This window comes from Harmonia axyridis, chromosome X (assembly GCF_914767665.1).
Source record: "Harmonia axyridis chromosome X, icHarAxyr1.1, whole genome shotgun sequence".
Classification (NCBI taxonomy): Eukaryota; Metazoa; Arthropoda; class Insecta; order Coleoptera; family Coccinellidae; genus Harmonia; species Harmonia axyridis.
Window position 1 is genome coordinate 219,015 of NC_059508.1, and position 21,509 is coordinate 240,523.

The 21,509-nt window shown below is 34.3% G+C and overlaps 1 protein-coding gene across 6 annotated transcripts in view; it reads right to left on the reverse strand.

The window, feature by feature from the left end:
- LOC123685580 (beta-arrestin-1) overlaps positions 1-21,509 on the reverse strand; it is a 41,464-nt gene that overhangs the window by 13,624 nt on the left and 6,331 nt on the right. For 3 of the 6 annotated variants that reach the window (XM_045625264.1, XM_045625265.1, XM_045625266.1), the window contains 3 exons: positions 17,164-17,261; positions 7,375-7,405; positions 4,007-4,067 (listed from right to left, as the gene is read on the reverse strand). In XM_045625264.1, the coding sequence (XP_045481220.1) occupies positions 4,007-4,067; positions 7,375-7,405; positions 17,164-17,261 (190 nt within the window). Of the gene's footprint in view, positions 1-4,006; positions 4,068-7,374; positions 7,406-11,254; positions 11,368-11,449; positions 11,553-17,163; positions 17,262-21,509 lie in introns of those variants that run through there. The other 3 variants (XM_045625268.1, XM_045625269.1, XM_045625267.1) reach the window with 3 other exon arrangements.

The following is a 21,509-nucleotide window of genomic DNA, read 5'->3' on the forward strand; positions in this document are numbered from 1 at the left end:
TACATCAAAAATGATACTACGTCATTTTACGGTGTTATAATCTGATTATTCTTTATTCTCGACCTGTAATATACTATCAAGGAACGTTATCAACGATGATGAACTAATCGTTGCATAGAATTATAAGAGCACAAAAATGTTTGAGATTAATTCGGAAATGTTCTGTCTGAAGATAAGACAAACTAGGGTAGAATAGGTGCATGACCTTGAGATCCTTGAGTGACATCAAGCCACTCGAAAAATTTTTTGGAAAAAACCTATATCTTTTATTCTTTCATTCAATTTTACGTAGATATAAAAAGAGAGAGATCTCAAGCAAATCCTATACTTGAAGAGTTATCGAGGAAAAACTTGAACTAAGGATAACTGCAATTTCCCATCGCACTCTCTATGACTTCCAGAAAACAAAAAGAAACGAAAAAGTCGAAATTTCATGAATTGTAATAAATTATTCGTTAAGATGGTTGAAAATCCATAAACCAATAAAATTTTCAATTACTAATAATTAATGACATTTCATGAAATGTCAAATTTAGTTATATAGATTTCGATTTTAGTTTCTATGTTTTCCGGAAGTCATAGACTACTCCACTCAGTTAGAAATTGTAGTACTTCCTCAGTTCAAGTTTTTCCTCGGTAACTCTTAAATTTTTCGTATTCAGAATCAGATTAAATATTCAAAGATATATGTAACCTATTATTAAAACTGTCCTGACTGATGGCAGGAAATGGTGAAATATTTCTATTTTCTATAAAATACTTGATTGATTTTTCGATCTGGGTACGTAGCTGCTAATTTGACGTACTAAGAGCCTCAACATCATATGCCTGTGGAATGAAGATATTTAGGAGGCGAAATCATTTTCTTCAGAACCCGTCATATATCAATTCTGACTTTGAAAGTAAATGGAGGAATAGATTTGATTGCGAAATATTCATCTTTTTTTACATAAGCCATAGAATTGTGCCGAACATCATAGTCGAAATCATTAAAAGCATCAGTCACACAACAAACTAAAACTACGTAAAAATGCATTTCAATAATACCCCTATGGACCACACTGGTCTATGCGAATTATTAGAAAGTAATTAAGAAGTGATAGATGCAGCCAATGAGTGTAACCAAAAATGCTCACAAAGTGGAAAGGGGAATACGAGGGGAAATATTCTGCCAATAAGATCAATCTAATCGGGACATTCTTGTTTCCAAGACGATCTGCTAAATACCGGGGTTTATTTGAGAGTGTTGATGGCAATATTTTTATAAATTCCAAAGGAATTTCTGGAAACTTGGACAACCCTTGTATAATTGAAATATTCAGGCTTCCTCCAAGTGACTTTGGATATACTATACTTATTTACCCAATTTGTAGCAAAAATTCGATAAATTGGTATGATCATAATAAAAAAGTAGGACTGAAAGAAACACCATGTATCTCGAAAATAAAACGTTTGAGAGCCTATGTTTATAGTACTTTTTTTTCTCAAAACGATGCGAGGAACCTCTCAATTTTTTTGTATCTCTAATTTAGGAACAGCATGAATAACGCTAACATTTCGATAGGGGGAAGTACAGCGCACAACGGTATGAAATTGAATTAACTAATTTGCTGTTGATAGAAACGGCAGTTTCCGTTGTAACTCCATAGGTAATTTCCTCGTGTCTGCCTGCCATCCGAGGGCTTTATTATGCATGGAAATATCAATTTCCTTTTCTCTTTAGGGAGTCTATAACGAATAGGCAACAAAGCGAACCGTCTATTGTTTTTCTGTCTGTTATTATAGAAGACAATCAAGGCATGTAGCTTATACCTTCCATTTCGTGAATCGTTCTGTATTTTTGAGAGTTGGCCTACAAACAGATCGATCTATATCATTCCGTCAATAATACGGGCAACAACAGCATTATTATGAAGTGTTGCACACGGTTTCGATTCTCCACATCGCTAACTTACCCTAACAGTTCAAAATTTTTCACCAGTATCATTATTGCTGGCCTGGAAGGTGCTTTACCTTCAATTCACTTTCAATTGACAACTTATAATTTCTAAAATAATGGACTAATAATAATTCGGCCAATTGGGAATCGTTTATACCAGCACCACATATCGATCCTTCGTATACCTCACAGTTCATGAAAATTTCAACTCGAAATTTTGAAAAAATCTGTAAAACTTTAATTTTTACAATAATCATTAGGTATATCTTCTAAGATATTGGTCACAGTCAACTCAAATAAAAACGTTTTCCTACAACTGCTATGAAAAGTAGCGTATTCTTCATGGCTTATTCAATTTCAAAACTATGTATTGCTAATACTATGGGAAAACTTATTTCTCACGGCACTCTGCTTACACATCGCTTGGTAGACCAATAAAATTGGGCTTTTGAGTCGTTTCTATGGAAACGCAATAAATTAGCATATACTGTCAACGAATGACATTTTGATTTGAATCAAATCCATTACTTGAATTATTGAAATTTGTGCAGTTGACTGTGAGTATTTTCGTAATCTACGTTATCGAATCAATTGTAGAAACCCCTACCTTCATAAGTCAAATTTAGTTACACCACTGATTCCTCCTAATTAACAGAATCATACTAATTAATTCAGAGAATAATGAAAACGTAGCGAGTGAAGAACCACGCGTTCGTTCGAAACTCCAAACCATCGGAAAATCAGAATTAATTAATTGCAGACAGATTTCAAATCGAAATTTCCGAGCAAAACAAGAAAATAAAGCTCTCCCATAATCCTCGAATCGTTCAATAATAATTATTCAACGTACTAATAAGCTCTGTGATCCAATCGATTCACCTGATGAACACGTATTTGACATTTTCGCAAGGCGCATCCATCAGAATTTTAGTATGCAGCTTTAAAAAAACAAAACCTACGGAATCCTTCAGAAATATCGAATCGTGGTTGATTATTTATTGGTTCATGAGAATAAACATCGTCGATGATGAAACAGATGTTATTTTGTGTTCGATATCCATGTATTTGAAATAATACCTACTTAGTTTTCATCATCCAGGATTAATGCAATTTTGTATTCACTCTTTCTATAAAAGAATGAACAAATGAGTCGAACCTTATTGTTTGAGATCATGTACATCTCAACTATTTTTTTGTTAATTATGTAACACATTTTTTCGGTAAATAAACTTAATTATTATATTATTATTATGTCCTGCTCAAAATTCGAACATTGTCAGAAGTAATTTCGCAGAGTAGAGAAACAGGAAAGACAAATTATCTAACCCTTCTAGGAATACGTGGTTTAAAGCAAGGCCTTCCCAATCAAAGATCGTAGTAACCTCTGCAAGGAAAATATTTGCCATTATCGAATACGTCGAAATAAATATTTGATGTTATGAAAACACTTCAACGAAAAGCTTTCCACGGCCAACATGACCATCGAGGAACTATAGACAAAAGGTCAATTTGTAATCCTTTGATCAACCGATTACATATTTGTATTCACAGGAGCAAACTCTGAAAATCCATTCCGTTTAACGTAAATTTAAATCATTCTAATCGATATTCGAATTGATGGGAATTCGATGTTTTCGACAATTTTGCACACCTATTCACGATATACTAAAGAATTCCCGCCGAGTGTACACAATTTATTATCGATTTATGCTTCCTGATGATCTTATCAACTATCCCAAATTCAACGATAATATTATTTATCGGAGCCAATTAATTTCAAATTCAATCCTACATAAAAAAAAACACCAACATTTTGTCGGCTGTTTATGAGCGTTAGTTCACTTATACACTTTGCAGACGATTCTCCCGAATTTCGGTAATTATCATTAAATTACAGCTCGAAATTGTTATTATGAAGGGTTGTCCATTTTGTAGTTGCGAAAGTAAATAAAACCAACTTTCACATCATTTACCTAAATGTCTTTACAAACATCTTGCGCTCAAAAAATGCAATTTGTTTCGAAGGACATCGAATTGTAGATTTAACAAAGAGAATTTTGAACTTACCAATAGGATCCACATGAGATATATGATCTACAAAGTCTCTCTTTCCTAAATATACTGTTATCTGTAAAAAGAAATTGAACAAACTATAATGTTATTCAATTCGACATGTATACAACAAAATAGATGGAATAAATTCACATTTAATGGATTCGGTCCTTACGTAGTAATAATAGTTTCGCCAAGAATGTGGCCTCTTCAGGTTACATTTCGACTGATACAAAAAATTAAAACTAAAAAGGAAATAATGAATTTCACAGGAATATTGGACATTTGCCTGGGATTTCCAGTCTATCTGAAGATATTCAATAATGGAAATGCGTTTATATCTGTTTGTTTCCTCAAAAGAATATTTCCGAAAATATACCATTTATTTAGGGATATTCTGAGAGTCTTGTGATTTCATTTTCCATATGGAGGATATGAGGTATGGCCCCAATACTTCAAATGATTCGCATACAGTATCAGATGTATAATTTTTTTGGTGTTTATGAAGCCTCTTCTTGAAGAATCTTCCTGTTAAAGACAATTTTTTTATCGATATTATATTTCATCCTAGGGTATGCTAGAGGAAATGCTTGTTTTCTTAGTTTGTTAATTAAAATCTTATCAATGGCGAATGAGCTGTAAGCATTATCCACTGCAATTTTTTTGATTAAATTTAATGCTTTACAAAAATTATCACGCTTCATAGATATATTGATTAAACTACGAATGATACAGTTGTATGCCACCATTTTCTAATTTGATCAGTCGAAATGTAACCTGAAGAAGACACAAAGTTGGCGAAACAATCGTCGCAAAACATTAAAAGATTGGTGGAAATTACCTACCACAAAACTAAAAGACGTGCGGTCCCAATATGACGAAGAGAGGATATAATGAACATCGAATGAAAATCGATAGATATAAAATGAAAAACCTAGACTAAGCCGATCCAATGTAATTTAGTTCAATTATCTCAAACTGACACAGATGGGTGTATCATTGTTACTGAATACACTCGAATGTGTACAATCTGACACGTTTCATTTGAAACTATTCAGTTGGATTATGTTTCATGCCAACACCTCTCAATGCTGATAACGAACCAGCAATTAATTTTTTTTTTCTGGATGTGTTCAACCAAACGTGAAATACTGTTACTATTGAAAAAATGAAGGTCCATTCGAAGCGCAACCAAGTTAGAGATTTTCTTCGATCATATCAAGAGAAAGAACATGATTGAATTTTGAAAATGACGAACACTAAGCCCGAGACAAATTATATTATTTTAAAATGCTATGAACAAGAAAAATTGTGCACGTACTTCAAAACGTTATGAGTACTTTTAAAAAATTTCAAATTTTACGATGTCAGATTTCTCCTGGCAATATCAGTGTTGCCAATTCTCAATACATAAATAGTAGCCCTCGTATCAAGTGAAAATTTGTCGAATAGACAGAGTTTCCTCTCTCCTACTATTATAACCAGATTTGTTAGCAATGTTACCCAAAACATTCATGAATAGGATGTGCAAAGTTATTGTGATTCAAAACCAAGAAAGATATCATTTCAGACGTATGACCGACAATCCACAAAAGCTGTGAATGCTGATATGCTTAGAGCACACAAGTTCAACAATTGTTTCCGTGTGTTAAACGTTGACTTGCTATTAAAACCCCATGAGAAATCTACATCGCTTATAGAAGGGATTTATGTTTTGTTTGGGACAATCTAGAGCCGTCTGACTAGCTGCTATAAAACATTATTCATTCGTTACCATTGGAATGGAAAGAAAATTGTGGAAATGCGGATTACGACATTTTACTTCTGGTATTACAGCTTCGATTTGTTCCTCTCCCACTCCAAATAATATTACAGCGAGCGAAAATGGTGAGAATGAATACTACAGGGTTTTCCAATTAGAGGTTTCATTTTGATATAAAAAAACGAGTATAATTTGGGATAAAGCCATGATTTTCCATTGGCGGCTGTATGTTCTCAATAGCTTCAAAAATTCCATCTTTAAAGTTTTGATTCATTGGAATAGACCTTATTTTTTTAGGTGGCCCGAAGAAAATAGTGTCAAGATGTTGAATCCCAAGATCTCGGAGGCCAGGAAACTTTTCTTGCAAAAATTGCGATTGTTTCGTTGTTTATGTGGCACGTAGCACCATCTTGTTGAAAATAAACGTCTCCCACATCAATATCATCCAATTCCGGACATGTAAACCATTAATTATATCTCGGTAGCTCAATCCATTCACCGTAACAGTTGCACCACCAGCCCAAAAACCGCATCAAACAATAACATGTTGAGGTTGCAGAGGCTTTTCAACGATAATTATTGGATTTTCCGAGCCTCAAATGCGACAAATCTGCTCAATAACGTAGCCTCTGAGGTGAAAATGCGCCTCTTCACTGAATATGGCTTTTCGATGAAAATCCGGATAATTTCGATGCATTTCTAGGAGCCAATCAGTAAATATTCGACGTTGCTGGTGATCGACCGGCTTGAGATCTTGTGTAAACTGAACTTTAAGCCTTAAGACCCACTAAGTTTTCATGCAAAATACGTTCGTGGAATTCCCAAGATCGACGAGGAATCGACAAAGCTTGGTCTTCGTCAACACTACGGACTATAGCAGCAATATTCTCAGTTTTTCTGAAGCGACGCACACGATTTCAATTTTTCATAATACTAACTCGTTTCAACAGCCCAAATTTTTCCACCACTTTTATTATTACTGGCCGAGAAGTGCTTTAGTTTTGAGAACTGTTACTGCAAAATTTTGTAATGAATTTAAACAATTTCAATGACGTAGTTTTCACTTGTGAAATGTCAAAAGATGACAGCTTCCTCTAGGCAGCTGTCATCTTTCAGACCGCTATCTATAGCGGTCTAATTAAAATGAAACCTCTCATTGGAAAACCCTATGTAAACAAAGTACATGATTCACAAATACTTGTACCTACTGTCTTCAAAATTTGCAACTTCAAAAGTGATACTTATGACAACCATCAACAAAAATTCGCTTCGAATTTGTTATTTGAATTATGGAAACAAAAATTACGGAAATTTTCAGAGCTTCGACACTAAACTTTTCATTTGCAATTTTTCTGTTTGACTTTTTCATCCATTCTAACAAAATGAACGACTAAAATTATCAAGAATTTTTATCGAGCAAATATGCTAGAAATTTCTGGAAATTAGTTTGATTAACTTAGGAAATATTTCAAAATGATCACAGTTCATTCAAATCGAATTGTTCTAGATGAAAATAGGATGCTCATAAAAAATGGTTGCGATTGCTTTTGCAAAGTCATAAGTCTAGATAACGGTGGAGTATTTTCGAAGAAATGATTTGTATATCCAAAAATTGACTTACCTTTCCGTTAGGAGAACTTTTCTTGAATACTCTGGAACAAAAAAGAAACAATTTAAATTTTCGATAGAAAAAATATCGAATTAAGACGTGACAAAATATAAGGGTGAACACACACTTCTTTCTGCGGGTCGAGATTTTTCTTAAAGTCGCCATAGACGACGATACTTTACGGATGATAATCAATGATGTCACATCGCGTTTAGTCCGAGAACTAATGTGCGGGATACTGAGCGTATGTGTTGTCGAATGGTGGTTTACGAGGTCCCTCTAACCACCCCATAAGGGGGTTAGAACTTGAACAATTAATGTCTACACATCGATTTCGGGTATTGATTATAATTTGGATAATGTGAACATGGGAATATGTAATTCACAACAGATCGTTACCTAGACGTATAATGAACGTACGAAGTTGTCAACTTACCCTACCAGGTTTAATGCACACTGAACATTCTACAAATAAATACAGAGTATTGATAAGGATTCAGGTACAAAAAGTTGGTAGGAAAACTAAAATAAAGAATATAAAATATGAAACAGATGGAGAACATCGTAATTCAAAATGCAGCCTGTAGTGTTGAGGAAAACTCAGGTTTAAGTATTATGGAGAGCTTATTTTCTCGTTTTGCTCGAAAATTTCGATTTTAAATTTGTCTGTAATTAATTAATTCAGATTTTCCGATGGTTTGGTGTTTCGAACGATCACGTCGGTCTTCTCTCGATTCGATTTCATTATCCTCTGAACTAATTAGCGTGATTCTGTTAATTAGATGAAATAAAAGTTTTTTTGTCGTGGAGAACTTTACAAAGTCCTAAAAGCTTGCTTGGACCGAAAGTTAATGACCCATTGAAGGAAAAACTTGTTTAGTTTCGCTTTTTGTTTTACCGGATTACCTTCTGAAATGGAAAATTCTTTTCAAAGTAGGTTTTTCTGGTGAAAACGCTATATGGATATTTATAGTACTGGGTTACTTTGTCATTAAAATTTACGTATTCTGTTTGGTCAACTAGATCAGGATTTCGAAGTGTAGGAAGTTTTCATTCACACGATCCTTTCGTGTCTTTGGGAAATTCAGGAATTCCATGTCAACTGAAGGAAAACCACAGGCATTTGCAGCATCTACACCTCTTGTTTCAGGTCATTATTGAGGAAATCGAAAGGAGAAAATTACATAACATTGGATTTTAGGCAATACAAGCCTTTGTTTTATTTCCTCTTATGATTGATGATCGAACAAATGAACGACCTTCTCTAGCTTCAGCAGTAAAATGTGGAAATTTTTCTTTGATATCAAAATGAAACCTTCCATTGGAAAATGCGAAGAAAAAGAGGCAAATGTTCATAAACCTTATCAAACGCAACAAGTAAAACATTTTTAGAAATCAAAGCCCTTTTAAAAGATAGTTTAGGTGATCCGGAATAGAATAAATTTCTCTCAACGTGATCAAGTAATTTCCAACCTTCCTCAATGAATCCTTTGTAAGGCTATTTCAGCACAGCACAGCAAAAAAGAGCCAATCAATATTTGCTAAATATGCACGCCGTTTCTACCAAATTATTCTCATTGTTCATGGCGTTCATTGCCTTTTAAATCAGAAAAAAGCTGCCATACTTGTCAGCCTGTCAATTTGCAAGCCTTTGAAGTGGAATCCATTTCAATTAAACGCTTTTCGCTTAAACGAAATATACGAGAAATTGAAATTTCAATTCGCTAGGCGATGCTAATTCGATCAGAAATATCTCGGCTCTGAAGGGGTCGCCATCTTGTATATTAACGGCATAAAATTACGTCAAAATAGCATCTTCCGAAGTGCAGATAATATAGATAAAAATGGTACGCAAATGAGATATTTCAGAGTAATATTCATTTTTGAATTACTCGTTCTTTTTGTGATCAACATTCTCTTAAGTCTTATTTATATGAGGCACCGATTTCAAGCAAAGCAAAAATGATATAGATATCACTGAATAATTTGAAAGAACTCGAAAAATAAGTCAAGTTGTAGTTAACAAAGCATAGTTCAATTCACCCTTGCAGAAAAAATTCACCCTGTAAATTTGCATTCAAAATTAGGATACCACATGATATTGGAATATCTATGCCAATTCAAGTTGAATATCTCGTTAAGGTAAGCTGCTATGAGAGAAAAACTTGAACTTTAACACCTGTATCTCAAAAACAAAGCGTTCGCAGTTCCATGTTATAAGATTTTTTTTCTTTAAATGATTCGAGAAATCTGTCATTTTCATTTGTACCTCCAATTTAGGAACAGCCTGTAGATATAGTCAATTCAAAACTGATGTCTTCACAAATAAATTGCAATTTAAATGAAACACAATAAAATGTCCAACACAGCCCAGACAATTTTTTGATTCGAATTATTCAGTTCAGTTCTTTGACAACTACATATTGAAATATTGTGACGAGAATAATACAAAAGCCGAAAAAACGGGTAAGTGTATACCGATGACGAATGCAAAAATCACAGATTGCAAAACAAGGGCAAACAGGTAGATATAAAGGAAAATAATAAACCTCGGGCAAAGACGAGCTCCTACTGCAATAAAAAAATCTTGGAAGCAATAATAAACTCATAAACATAAAGGAGCCCAATTTTATACTGACGTGTCGATTTCAAAGGAAAGTAAAATGATTATTATTGGTTCATTTTATGGAGAAATTTTCGTTCTTCGTCTTAGCGAGATTTCCGATAATTTATATTTTGAAAATCTCCATTTCTACGCCCTTGAGGTAGGGTGTTGAAAAAATGCGGGTTCGTTCGTTAAACTTGTTTTTCATGAATTTTTCAAATGCGAGCTCCCTCTCCGTTGACGTGTGGTGAAAATGTCGCCCTCAAATAGGCAATTAACTTCAGCCTAGACGTGTGCAACTGTGACATTTTTCATGTGGTCCAAATAGACTGTATATCTCTCGCTCATATTCGTGACGAAAAATTTTCGATGTTTTTTCAACAGTCCACTGAATCTTTCATGAGATCGTACGTTTTTAGAGGCCATAATATGTCGTAACCATTCCCGTATTTTTTTTCATGGTATTCCTGATAAATTGGGATCGCAAGAACAACCCAAAAATGAGATAGACACTGACGTCTTGACACTGGAATTTTTTCACGAAATTTCTCTGAACAAGCATAGAATTACGTGATAACTTCTACGCAATGTTGAAAACTATTCAACAATTTCCTTGAAGACTCAATAATGCATATAAAAATTATAAATGTATGTTTTGAAAGTTCAAGTAATCCCCTTTTTGATATACAGGCTGTTCCTAAATTGGAGGTGCAAAAAAACATTACTGATTTCTCGGATCATTTTAAGAAAAAAAAAGTCCTATAAACATTGACCCGGCAAACGCTTTGTTTTCTAGACATAGAGTGTTTTTTGTAGTCTAATTTTTGTGGTGATTATACCAGTTGATGGAATCTTTCTCCACTGATTAGGTGAGTAATTAATTCATTTATCACAACTAACAGAATATTATGTTTATTTTTCCTGAGGATTACTAGAGAATTGTTTGAATTTATTTTCTCGAAATCGGTACCAGATACCACAAAACAACAAGAAACCAAAAAATATAGTACTTTTCTGAAAAAAGTTCTGGAAGAAAGAAGCGGGCATGTTCAAGAAAAAGTAACACCCTGTAAATTTGCACTAAAAAATAGCAAATCTCATCAACATCAAATCGAAACATTTATGACAAATTTAAGTTTAATATCTTGAGAACACCTTGTATCAAAAAAAAACGAAGCGTTTTTATTTTCGTTCGTACCTCGAATTTAGGAACATCCTGTATGTTATATTATATCGGCAACAAATTATGGAACGAATTTGAAATATGAATGATTAATATCTACATACCTAACTTGTGTTTCATTTACCATTAACATGTTTTTGTTATCAACCATAATAACCTCAATAATCAACTTCAAATTTTCAATAACTTAAACTGGTATTCTGCGTAAAAAAATTTCGAAACTTCTAGGAAAATTGTACTTTTCTTACGACAAAGAAAACCATAGAATAAAAAAGTGATAATAGTGTTCAAAAACTCACTCAGAGGCTTCCTCCATCTCAATATGTTCTTATTCGAAGTTTACAACATTCTCTCACGATATTGACAGCATGAAACGCTGGTATGTTTATTTATAATAAGTTTCAAAAATAAAAAGAAGACAAGTATGACAATGTAAACACATTACATATTGGTACAATAGATAGATATTCAATATATTCATACTTTTATGGAAACTGCGAGAAAAGAGTGAATACAAAATTGCATTCATCTTGAATAATGGATATTAGTTATAAATTCAAATATTTTGGTACGGAAAACATAAAAGAACATCTGTTACATCGTCGACGATGTTTATATTTATAAACCAATAAATCAACAAACAGTTCAAATGGCTTGATTTTAAAGAAACAATACAAGTTTCTCGAATCGAATTGATATTCATGAACGATTCCATAGGTTCTGATTTTTTAGCGCTCGTTCCCTGAACGTTTCGTCAGAATGTCTGTATTTTTCGAATTTTCATTAGATTTTCTCAGCCGAAAAATTTCAATATTTTTGTAGTGAGTTGTCGCAATTTCAATGCGTTGTTGAAGCGTGTATCGTTTCATTTCTGACTTCAGAAATGTCAAAAGATGACAACTTGAAGGGTGATTCACCGGGATAACCTATTAGACTTTATAGAGAAGTAATCATAATTTTAAGCTGAAAATTTGCATATTGGCATTTGAGACAGCGATATTTCTCCCTAAAATATTGTCGAGTCCTGTAAGAGATCACGGGAAGGACATTTAGATGTTGTTGTATTCCACACATAAGGGCAAAGCCCAAGAATTTTATCAATGAAAAAATTGGATCTTTATTCTAAACGAAAATGCATTTCATTTACGTTTACTTTCGAAAACACAAAATGGATAAGCAGTGTGTGGTAGTAAAATTCCATCCACTGCATTTAACGGCTATAATAACTAATAAGGAAACGTAGGAATTCAAGCGCCATGGTCAACAACATTTTCGAGATACTAATGAACGTTATAAAGATGATTTTTGAACAGCGGTCACGTGTGAATGATGTAATTGGAGAACGATTTCTGATTCAAGCCAGGATTTTTTCCTTTCAGTTCTTCTTGGAATATCTCGATTCGAAGGAATTGTGGAAAGACTCGGTTACTCAGTATTTTCTTCGAAGATTCGAGTGAATTATAACGAATTATTGTAATTTCAGCGAAAAAAAAAACATAAATCTTTGTTTCGCTTTCATTTTCACAAAAAATAAATATTGTTGTATCATCAATTAAAATAGCTCTTCGCCGATGTATTTCTCCTGAAGTCAACAAACAGGATATGTTAATGACGTCAAAATATCGTCAATGCATACGAAATAGATTTTAATGGCCAGCCGTGGCTTTGGCAGTGGCGTCACAGCTAACGGTACAACACATCAATCAACTGCAGAATTATTTTCTTCAAATCAATGGCAGTTGACAAGTACAGTGCTTACGTAAAATATCCAGATATAATAAATAAACGCTCAATTCCATCCCTGAGAATTATAATTGAATGGAGGAAAAACATTCATAAAGAAATTGAGTACTGTAAACAAACTAAACCTGTGATTCCCAAAGTTTTTTCTCTTTGCATCTTCCCTTCACCAGATATTCAATTTGAATCTGGCATAGAAATTTCAATTTGAAGTTTGTATCATGTGATATGGTAATTTAGGATTTCTTGAACAGTGCTCGTTTCTTTTCTCTTGTTTGGTGGACCACTGGTAGTTCAGAAAAATGTTAAAAGAAATTTTGGTCCAGTACTACACTTTTTAGTTTCTTCTAGTTTTTCCGTTTCCGTTTAGGAAAATCCGAATTATTATAAATATCCAGCACGTAAGCTGTGATGAATAAATTAATTATAAGTTCTGGTAATTATTTACCAATCTGTAGTGAAGATTAAAAAATTGGTATAATCATAAAAAAAATTAGAACTAAAGAAGTTGAGTTTTTATCCAAGGTATGGCATATTGCCGAAATTGTCGTCAAAAAAGCTATCTAATGAAGCAATAATATACTGGGTGTGCCATTTGAAATGAGGAAGTAGTAGTTTGTTTCAGGTATAACTGGAAGTTGTAGAGAACTGAAGATATTCAAGGGAGGAAGATCATTGTCTCAAACCCCAATATGCAAATCTTCAGCTCAAAATTATGAATAGTTTTCCATAAACGCCCTGTATTGCGTTGCTTCACCAGTGAAGCTTTGGAATGGGTCCACGAGAAAAAAAAATAGGAAACCACTGAACAAAACGATAAATATCGTCAAAATCTGCATAAGTATAGAATGAAGTTGTAGCAACTTAACGAAACATGTATACGAAGAACGCAACAAAAGCAAAGAAATGCTTCGAAATAACAACAGGATTTTCTTTTACGATTTAACCTTTGTCCTCGAACAGTATCGCTATCATCAACGTGATGAACTTGGTAAAAAAAAAACTGTTATTCAAGCCAGAGTCTTCAATCTTATAGAATTACAAACAATTCTTCGTTGGATCTGAAACCAAATACTACGGAGGGTAAATGGAAATATCGTTGAATTTTTCCACTTTCTTGTTTGTTACTCGAGCCATGAATCAATTGAGCTGCCAATTAAATGGCTTCGGCTTATATTGCCTCCTGAAGATAGAGTTCTTCATGAAGTTTCTCGACTGTGTGGAAACCTTAATTTCGTTAATCAATCTGTTTGTTAGAAGGGCTTCTCAGCCCTCTATCTTAATTTCACTTGTCGAGACTTGATACTATTGAATAAACTCTAGACTTTTTCCATAGTGGCTATATCTGACAGGTAATGTTAAGATTTATTTGCTGAAGGGTCTTACAGAGAGGTTTCATTTTAAATAGCCCGCTATACAGGGTGATTCACCAGGATACCCTATTAGACGTTAATGAAAAACTTATCATCATTTCGAGCTGAAAATTTGCATATCGGGGTTTGCGACAATGATCTTTCTCCCTAAAATTTTTTCAGATCTCTTCAACTTCTGGTTATACCGGAAACAGACAACTACTTCCTTATTTCAAATGGCACATTCAGTATATTACTGCATCATTAGATCACTTTTTTATGACAATTTAGGCAATATGCCATATCTTGGGTAAAAACTCAACGGTTCATGAGTTAATGGAATTCTGATAAAAAAATTGTGGCGATGAGGACCCACATTTTTTTAAATTTTTCGACAGAAAAAGCTTTTATGCAATATTTTCAGCTCAAAATAATGATTAGTTTTCCATAAACATCTAATAGATCATCCTGGTGAATCCTCCTCTATAGCTACCGAGTGAAAAATGTATTCTTTGCTGAGGAAAATTCGATAGGAAAAATCGTCATCCAAACGTTGTTGTTCAAACATCCCTTGGTCACCTGGCTCTAGTTCTTGTGTCAACAGAACCTTACAAGGATTTCTATCAAATGAATATAGACATCTATATTTATAACGCGGCTTAAAAAATCCAATCTCTACTTCTTGTTCGGTTTAGAATTTGAGCGAAACACTTTGTTGAACTCTTGTTTCCATTCCTTTGATATTCTTCATTGTATTTGCCTGATGACAGAACCTTCTGGAACTGAGAAAAGTTCGATACATTGTTTTCGATGCCCTTTGTTCTTTCTTATGTTGATCCTTAACGAAACTAAACTAATTAAAACTGAAATTCATTGATTCGATCTTTTTGAAAAGCAACTAACACGAAATGACTCAATTAAACTTATCCTTATTTATATGCCACTTGCACGAATTTTTTTCTGCAATGTTGGTTTAGGAAGTTTTCTTAATCAAGATATCAATAATATCGACACAAAATGTCAGCCTGAACTGTATCCAACAGCCCCAATATAAGTTCGAAGTTTCGATATAATTAAAGCACTTTCCCCAATCAAGTGATTGATCAAAGATGGTATATGTCACGAGAAGGTTTCAATAAAATTCTTATCGATATTCCGACAAGCGAGTGTTTGATCTTCAATCTGATATCAATTAGCCAGTGGGAGCTGAAAGGACCCATTGCTCGGAGTACCTAAATGGAAATTGGAAACGTTTTTCCAACATGAATTGACGACGAATATTTCCTTCGATATTAGTAAATTGAATTGATGAGCGCAAATGGTCTCAAATGAGAAATGTTCATTCGATTGATTACGTTCGACAAATATACAAATATACCAACTGACAAAGAAACTGCGACACCTAGAAGGAGCTGTTTGAATTTGAAATTTTTTTTTGGTAAAACGTAAATAGTATAGCAAGGAATAAATTATTGAAATTTGGAGAAAAAAACCAAGGGTTTATATTTTTTTTTTATGAATTTGTTAATGATGTGTTGTCTAATCTAGACGTTCTCTGCACCACTGTAATCGTTGCCGGCGATGCTCAACCGTCAGAGGTAACACAAGATGGGGTTGATATAATGCTGCAGTCCAAAAGACCTTATCAGGCGGTGAACCGTTCGGACAGTTACAGGATGGCCTTGTTCTCCTAACCACTCATAAGCCAAAGATCGAGTTGTCACAAATCGGTCTCTGAGGGTCATAAGTCTTAGACGTCGATCTTGAGCTTCATTTGTGCCCCTTCGATGTCCGGTGCTTACTCTTCTTAGATTTTGGGCATTATCAAACCACGCTTGACAACATCTCATAACAGTAGTTGGATTTCTGTTCGTACGGTTAGCGATTTTTCGAAATGACGGCACTGCCTCTCGTAGCTCTTTCAAATTCACTTAGCTGGCGATAAATTCCACGTACACGTGCTCTAGGCATTTCAACAACAAGTAAACATCGACTTTGGATCACCCTGAACAGCTGGTTCGTTGTAAATTTTGAAAAACTATATATATAAAATTCAATTGGCGCCCCAATTCGCACCTTGTATTTCACCCACCCTAAAATACATTCTATCCCGATAATTGGATTCGATAATGTTTAATGGAAGCCAAAACCATACTACAAAGTGTATAAATCCATATTGTGTAATTCCGAATGGCATTCAGAGTCTTCGAATTGGTTGATTCGGTACAACCTGCAGTTCATTGTCCAAAATGAAATTTCTGGCAACGCTGAACCAAAGCTTCGATGTTATCTTCAACTCTCACCGCAATTATGTCACTATCATTTCGAAATAGGTTCTCCTTAATGACTAGTCGTTCCATTTTGTGACCGAATCCCATTTACTCTGATTTAACTCAATTTGAAACTTGACTGATAATTATGAAGGCACAAAGCTCAGGATGGTAGAAGGAGGACTGGCAAGAATTTCGTATTCAATATCGATAGAAAATAAACAGTTTTCCACTAGGAGGTTTAAAATAAAAACTGCGCCATTACTAAAAATGGATCGATACACGCTTCAACAACGCAATGAAATTGTTGAAATTAGGGAATCCAATCCCGCACCAAAATATCAATCCCGCAAATCCGGATTCCCTAGTTGAAATTCACTACGAAAATGGTGAAAATCTTGAAGTCACAGGTCACAAAACTAAAGCACTTTAGGTTACCGAGCTTTGATTGATAATTTTTTATGACCGGAATTGGAATGATTTGGACAAAGTTTATTTTGAACAAGACGGTGATACATGCCACACAACTAACGGAACAATCGCAGTTTTGCAATTTGGCCACCGAAATCTTGTGATTTAACACCTTTAGACTTTTTCTTTAGGGCCTTGAGTACAAACCCAAATAAAAATGTTCTAAAAAAAATTGTTTACCTTGTTGCCTGGCGTTTACTACTACCATCGTCCATGTCAGGGCTTGAAGGGGTCATTGTTGCACAGCCAGGGTCTATTGGTAAGGGCACTTTGTGCCCCTGAAACAAAATAAAAATAATGAATAGGTTTTTTTCATATTTTGTTGTTCATTTATCAATGTTTATTTCGTATTTTATATTCACGAGGAATATGAATATCATTTATTAACTGGAAGAAAAAGTTTCGCTGCACACCACTCAATAACCTGTTCAATAGATTTTACGATGTGAAATACAAACATAAAACAATATTTGGTTACCGATGTTGGAATTACAAACGACGTCAAATTGTTAAATGGAAACTAAAAACTTCCGAATGGTTTATTATTTGCATAAATAGGCCTTTGAAATCGTTCAAGAAAAGAGAATTTTACCATCACTGAAATTTTTGCAGTTAACAGTTCGAAAAATCGAATAAAAAATCAACAAAAATTCTTTGGATGAACAGTTGGGTTGAAATTAGAAGACTCTTTTTAATTCATTCGAGCTTTCGCTAACTGTTTCATTAGCATCTTCAGGAATCTACAAATATATTCAGTGTAACTCTCATGTTCAATAATCTACCAACAATAAGATGGAACTCACGATTAAGTTGAGGGTAATACACGCTGAGCCATATCCAGAGAAATCCTTAATGTATGTTCACTCATAATATAATTTATCACTCGGACAATAATAAAAAATTACAACTGTTATTACCAACAATAGATTCTCAATTTCAGAGTTTTTTCGTCGTCAAAAATATCAAATTATAAAATTACGTTTACCATCTGTCACAACGTAAGGTTGAAACATAGAGATCATAGACAAAGATAAAATCACATAGATTCAATAACACAAAATATCATAGAGGTTCGAGTATCATCTAATGTTATTCATGATGTATTGTAAAACAAATGAATATATGTTGCTTATCTCTCAATCCTACAGTCGATAACTTTTCTCTACCCGAATAAAAATATCCATATAGTGATTTTATCGGGAATCTCGGCTACAAATAGGTATTTAACCGTTAAATTAGCAACATATATGTCCACAATTGACACTGGAAAACAGTATTTTCCAGCGCATTCATTACATCGTTTGTTTCCAAATTCAAAAATAATTCATTTTCGCGAAATTTAAAATTTTTCAGTGGAATCAAATATGCGATCGCGTAGATTGGAAGCAACATATGGAGTATTTTTAGAGCCTCTCTTATTTGCAGGGATTACCAATTGCTGATAAAATGTGGATGTAAATATTGGATGGCTTGATAAGGAATTCCATGTGTAGCATGTAGTTTTTTTTGCGGAAAGTTGAAAAGGGAATTTCGCCTATTATTCATCAATATTATCAAGTGGTGTGTTCATTTTGAATAGCCCGCTATCTTTTGGCAGCTGTCATCTTTTGACCTTTGACAAGTAAAAACTACGCCATCAAAAATGGAACGTTATACGCTTCAACGAAGCATTAAAATGACTAAAGTTCGATAAAAAATGATGAAAATTTTGCAGTCGCAGTTCGCACTTTGGGGTTATCGTGACAAGAAAACTACGCCCTTATCAAAAATGAAACGATACACGCTTCAACAACGTAATTAAATCATTGAAATTCTCAGCCGGCAATGGTGAAACTGGTGGAAAAATTTGAGCTGTTGAGACCAGTTAGTGGTGTGAAGAACAGAAACCGTGTGCGTCGCTCAAGGACAAGTGAGAATATTGCTGCATAAGTTCAGGTTTGTCCATTCCTTGCCGATGATTTTTTATGGCCGAAATTGGAAAATATGGATATGCACGAATCTTATTTTCAACGAGACGGCCCTACGTGCCACACAAGCAACGAAACAATCCCAATTTTGCAACAAAAGTTCCTTTACCGTGGTATTTCTCAAAGAGGGTATCACAATTGTCCACCGAGATCTTGTGATTTAACACCTCTAGACTTTAAAAAGATAAGGTCTATGTCTATGTTCCACAATCAATTCAAAACATCAAAGATGTAATTCGTGAAGTTATCAAGGACATACTCTCGAAATGTATTCGTTATTTTCGTTTTTTCTTAATATCAAAAATCAAAATAAAACCTCAAAGCAGAGCTGCGAATTTCAGATGGTTATTAGGTATTGGATAAAATAAAACAAAATGAAATCTGAAATGAACAATCTATCGGGAAATACATACTTTGAAGGCAGAAATGAATGTTCAAACGAATCCGACAGCGGAATCAGAAACGAAATAAGGTCAACTTTATGAAAAAGGATTCACGTATAGAATTAAGGTGAAATTGCAAAATGAAAACTCCGGGGTGGAATCCAAGATGGAGACGAACGAATCTTATTAAGGGTTTTATATGGAAAAACTTCTTGTTGAAGTTGGCGAGGGGTAGAAATAAAAAAAAAATCTTCGTTCCACGGGCGACTTGATTGCATGCAAAATTGTCCTGATATCGACGACCTCTTCACCTGTTATGCTTTGAAAATCGAATAGAGCTGATGATGCCATCCAAAGGGGTCCAATTAAGAGGGACGTGACCTTCGGATATGACGTCCCTTCATCTCCAATACCTTTCATTAATCGAAAAATTCATTACTTACACCCAGAGGGGCGCTGTATGGATTCAGTTACGTGAATTCGAATTGTGAAAAACTGGATTCTATGGGATTGTGTAACCACCAACAAACGAGAGGAATTGGCAATCGAGTTTGCCACAGAATCGACAGGGAATTCGGGATATTGGTTTTCCAATGGAGGTTCATTTGTTTTTGATTTAATTGGAAATGATGCAACAATTCCGAATATTACGGGATGTTCCTGGATTGGAAGTACAAATGAGAATGACAGATTTCTCGGATCATTTTGAGGAAAAAAATCCTATAAACATGAGCCCTAAAATGCTTCTGTTTTCGAGATACAGGGTGGTGAAATTTGATTTGTTTTCAAGTTTAGGGTGATATATTTTCTGGATCAGTGGTTTCTTTCCTCCAGAACTTTTTTTTTTGTGGACCACTGATATTTTAAAAAATATATAAAAAGGAACTTTTTGCGCAGTGTTTGAAGCTGTTTAAGTACAATAAACCTGATTTTTTGCGTCGATATGTGACAATGGATGAAACATGGCTCCATCATTTCACTCCAATCGACAGTCAGCTGAGTGGACAGCACACGATGAACCGAATCCAAAGCGAGGAAAAACACAACAGTCAGCTGGCAAGGTTATGGCATCAGTATTCTGGGATGCGCAAGGTATAATATTCATTGATTATCTCCAAAAGGGCCAGACCGTCAACAGCGATTATTATTTAGTGTTATTGGATCGTTTAAAGGATGAAATCGTTAAAAAACGGTCCCATTTTAAGAAAAACAAGGTGCTGTTTTATCAAGACAATGCGCCGTGTCACAAATCAATGAAAACAATTTCAAAATTGCATGAATTGGGCTTCGAATTGCTTCTGCATCCACCGTATTCGCAAGATGTGGTCTCCAGCGACTTTTTCCTGTTCTCAGACATCAAAAGAATGCTAGCTGGAAAGAAATTCAGCGCCAATGAAGAAGTAATCGCCGAAACTGAGGCCTATTTTGAAGCGAAAGACAAATCTTACTACAAAAATGATATCGAAAAGTTGGAAGATCGCTATAATCTCTGTATCGCCCTCGAAGGCAACTATGTTGAATAATAAAATCGAATTTTGCCAAAAAAATGTGTTTCACTATGGTAGACCGAGGACTTATCAATTGGCCTGTTAGTTTTCTCGTATCTGCTAATGATTTCGTGAAAGAAATTTCAAACAATTCTCTAGTAATCCTCAGAGAAATCCAAATTATTATATAGATCCAGTTAGTAAGCTGTGATGATTGAATCAATTTTAAGTTTTAGACTTATTTATCAAATCTGTAGCGAAGATTAATAAAGATTCGATTAACTGGTATAATCATCTCAAAAAAGTAGAACAAAAAAAAACATCCTGTATCTCGCGAACAAAGCGTTTGCGGGCCCATGTTTATAGAATTTTTTTCTCTTAAAAACAATCAAGCAATCTGTTATTTTTCTGTTTATAGTCTACACAAATCTACAGTGGAAACGAAAAATTAATTTAAATTCGCGGTAATTTTTTTCAACCCACAGGGATTTTCTGCCAACACAAGCTTTATATATCTGTTTGAGACATCTCGGAAGCCCATTCAAAGCTTAAATTCGCGGAAAATGCCAGTGAAACGATAACAACCAACTCGAATTATTCTACATAGGAATGAATCTGAAAGAATAACAGTTGATCGGTTAGACAATGAAAATTGTACAATTTCAAAGCAGGGCGTTCAACAACCCCCA